The sequence below is a fragment of the Gekko japonicus genome, unplaced genomic scaffold (genome assembly GCF_001447785.1).
Source record: "Gekko japonicus isolate JY-2015 unplaced genomic scaffold, Gekko_japonicus_V1.1 scaffold3113, whole genome shotgun sequence".
In the NCBI taxonomy this organism is placed as follows: Eukaryota; Metazoa; Chordata; class Lepidosauria; order Squamata; family Gekkonidae; genus Gekko; species Gekko japonicus.
In genome coordinates, this window is record NW_015162045.1 from 24,788 (window position 1) to 28,044 (window position 3,257).

Consider the following 3,257-nt stretch of genomic DNA (forward strand, 5'->3'; position numbering starts at 1 on the left):
CATTTAAAGGCCTGTCCCTAAATCTAACCAATTCATATATCTTTTTTAAAGTATGACAATGAAATCACTTGATATTCCTTATGCTTACCTGCCCCACAACATATATCATTTAGAATAATGTGCACATCTGGGCTCAATGAACTAGATTCCATGATGTATTTCCTAAAGCTTATAAATGCTTGATGAAAAAGACGGGCTGTAAAAGGAGAAAGAAAAAGGAGCTCAGTGTTACATACAAGCATTGTACTTCCTAAAATTTAGAACAAAGCCCTAGTAAGAATACATTAAATAATCTCTTAATAAAGTTCACTAATTGCAGTGTACTTTGCTTTCACAGTGAAATGGCAATCGATGCAAATTGCCACAGAGCTTTTCAAAAAAAGGTAAGTGAAGAATAGGGTTGCCAGCTCCATGAGATTTGGGGGTGGAGCCTGGGGAGGACAAGGACCTCAGTGGGCTACAATGCCATAGAGTCCACCCTCCAAAGCTTTCATTTTCTCCAGGGGAACTGATCTCTGTAGCCTGGAGATGAGCTGTAATTCTGGAGGATCCCCAGGTCCCACCTGGAGGCTGGCATCCCTAGTGAAGAACTCTGTGTTTTTCAAGAACTAATGTCTAAACAATGTATGCCTTAGCCAAGCACCTTCAAAAATAGGTCATGCTCAGAACAACTGAAGATTAAAGAACAGACTAAACCCAGACATGTCATTCACTCAAAGTGTGATGAAACATCCAGCAACATTCAGTTTACTACATCTTCAGCATTTCATACCATCTAGTCCATTTTCTGCCCCTAGTCTTTGTATTTCTCTCCTCCTGTAAAATTTATTCAGGACTTTCAGGACCTCACCTAGAAAAAAAACCACAAAAGGTATCATCTTATTTATATAAACATGGATAAAATGTAAGAAAAGAGTTGTCATCAAGCATGTATCATTTAAAAAAAACCCTTCTTTAGCTCTCCTGGGGAGAAGAAATGTTTTCATAGCACACACACAATTTCCCAATAAGCTAATGCCCAGTCCCTTCCTGCTTAGGGCCCTTTAGATTAGGGATGGATGATTTCTGAATACCTGGGCAAAGTTTTCTAAACAGCAATGGGGAGGGGAATATCTGACACTTTGTGGGTGGTCAGGCTCTACAATACAGTTGGCATCCTGCAGCAGTAAGAGTTTCACAATACAGAGTAGAAGCATTCTAATGACCTGATAGATCAAGACGGGTAAGCCATATTAGTCTGTCTCTAGCAGTGGAAAAGAGCAAAAGTCCAACAGCACCTTAAAGACTAACAAAATTTGCGGCATTGATTTGGAGGAATGAAGCCGCAAAAGGAGTGTGTTTCCTGAAAGAAGAAGAAGAAGAAGAAGAGATTGGATTTATACCCCGCCCTTCACTACCCAAAGGTGTCTCAGAGCGGCTTACAAACTCCTTTCCCTTCCCCTCCCCACAACAGACACCCTGTGAGGTAGGTGGGGCTGAGAGAGCTCTTGACAGAAACTGTTCTTTCTCAAGAACAGCTCTTATCAGAACTATGGCTTGCCCAAGGTCATCCAGCCAGGTGCAAGTGGAGGAGTGGGGAATCAAACCCGGTTCTCCCAGATTAGAGTCTGCGCACTTAACCACTACACCAAACTGGGCTTGCTGGGTTTGTGCATAATGACAGAATACGTACAGAAACTCCTTATGTAGAAAAAAGGTTTATCACACTGTGATTAAAAAGTTGGAACAACCTCAAGAGATGTGCAGATGTGCCTTTTGAGAGCCAGTGTGGTAAAGTGCTTAGAGTGTCAGAGTAGGATCTGGAAGACGCAGGTTTGAATCACTACTCTGCCATGGAAGCTTGCTGGGTGACTTTGGGCAGTCACTACAACCTACCTCACAGGTTTATTGTGAGAATAAAATGGAGAAGTGGAAAACAATGTAGGCTGCTTTGGCCCCCACTGAGGAGAAGGCAGAATAAATAAAGTACATAATAAATATGTTGCCACCAAACTGCCAGCTGGCTATGCCTTCTTTACAGAAAAATACAAACCACTCAGAGGGGACCTACAAACAATATAGTTACCACAGCGCCTTAAGGCCAACACGTATCTACTGTGTTGTGTATGCAGGCAGTCTCGCCTCTTCCATTTCATCCTCACAATAACCTGGCGAGGTAGAGCAGGATTCCCCAGGACAGCTCTGACCACTGCAAGATGACTCTCACTGCCCAAACGACCGTTTGCCAGAAACAATCAGAGTTCACAGCCAAACATCAAAAGCCGAAACAGGATGGCAAGAGGCCGAGCAGCGGGGCCCCAAAGCGTCCGTCTCCCGCCCAAGCGCCGTCGCTTACTCTTATTGAGCGGGCACGTGAGCTCGGCACCGACATCCCCCGCGAGGCCAGGCGCCTCCAGGGACACGGGGAGCGGCACGAACAAGGACGTGTCCGGAGCTTTCGCGCCTGTGTCGCGGCCGTTGGACGAAGCGGTGGAGAAGGCTCCTCCTGTGGCTGCCCGGCTCGGGCCGCTCTGCCGGCCCCGAAGAACCACGGCGCCTCCATGGCGGAGGCGAGACAAGAGCCGCGCGCAGCGACTCACAGACATGAGAACAGAATGCTAGGAGTCCTTCGGCGCACTGTTCTTGCGTCACCGCCGGGCGACCCAGGCCCCTATTGAACGACTACTCAAGTGCCTGAGGGCGCGGGGAGACTCGCTTCAAGCGGCGTAGATGGCTGGGGAGGCTTAGCCGAACTGAAGGGACCCAAGGTACGGCCGCGGCTCTCCTCTGCCACCACTCTCAGTCCAAGCAGCGGCGACCTTCATTACCCCACTCACTCTCCTCAGGCGGCGAGTCGGACAGCCACCCACGTGTGCCCACAAACCCTGAGATCGCCGGCTTGCTAGCGGTGCACGTGAGCTTTGCAATAGTGGGCAGCCGTGCAGCGCTTACACGAGTCAACGCTTTTCCCGCGGCTGCGCGAGGGCCAAATGTAGCGCACACTCCGCGCATTAAGTAAAAGGGAAAGCGCGACTCGCGAGTGGTTCTCTCGTGTCAGGCACATTCATGAGATGAGTCCCCCACATAATCATGCGCTCGTCGGCATATCCAAGGATGTCCGTGGCAATACGGAAGCGCCAGCCACCATGCTGTTGTTAACGTCTTTGGATGAAAACAGGCTTTGCAGCTACCTGGTGCTCCTTCTGCTCGCGCCCCTCTGAAAAGTAACAGCAGAGAACCCGGACTGCCAACAACTGTTAAGAGGCCAGAAACGCCCC

General features: G+C 48.6%; 1 protein-coding gene across 1 annotated transcript in view; it reads right to left on the minus strand.

Annotated features, from left to right (window-relative positions):
* The window catches only part of SUPV3L1 (Suv3 like RNA helicase), a 23,119-nt gene extending 20,521 nt beyond the window's left edge, over nucleotides 1-2,598 (minus strand). The window contains exons 1-3 of the mRNA XM_015405592.1: nucleotides 2,336-2,598; nucleotides 773-850; nucleotides 89-196 (exon numbers count right to left, since the gene is read on the minus strand). Of these exons, the coding sequence (XP_015261078.1) occupies nucleotides 89-196; nucleotides 773-850; nucleotides 2,336-2,585 (436 nt within the window). The 5' untranslated portion in view covers nucleotides 2,586-2,598. The remainder of the gene's footprint in view (nucleotides 1-88; nucleotides 197-772; nucleotides 851-2,335) is intronic.
* Between the last annotated feature and the right edge of the window lie 659 nt (nucleotides 2,599-3,257).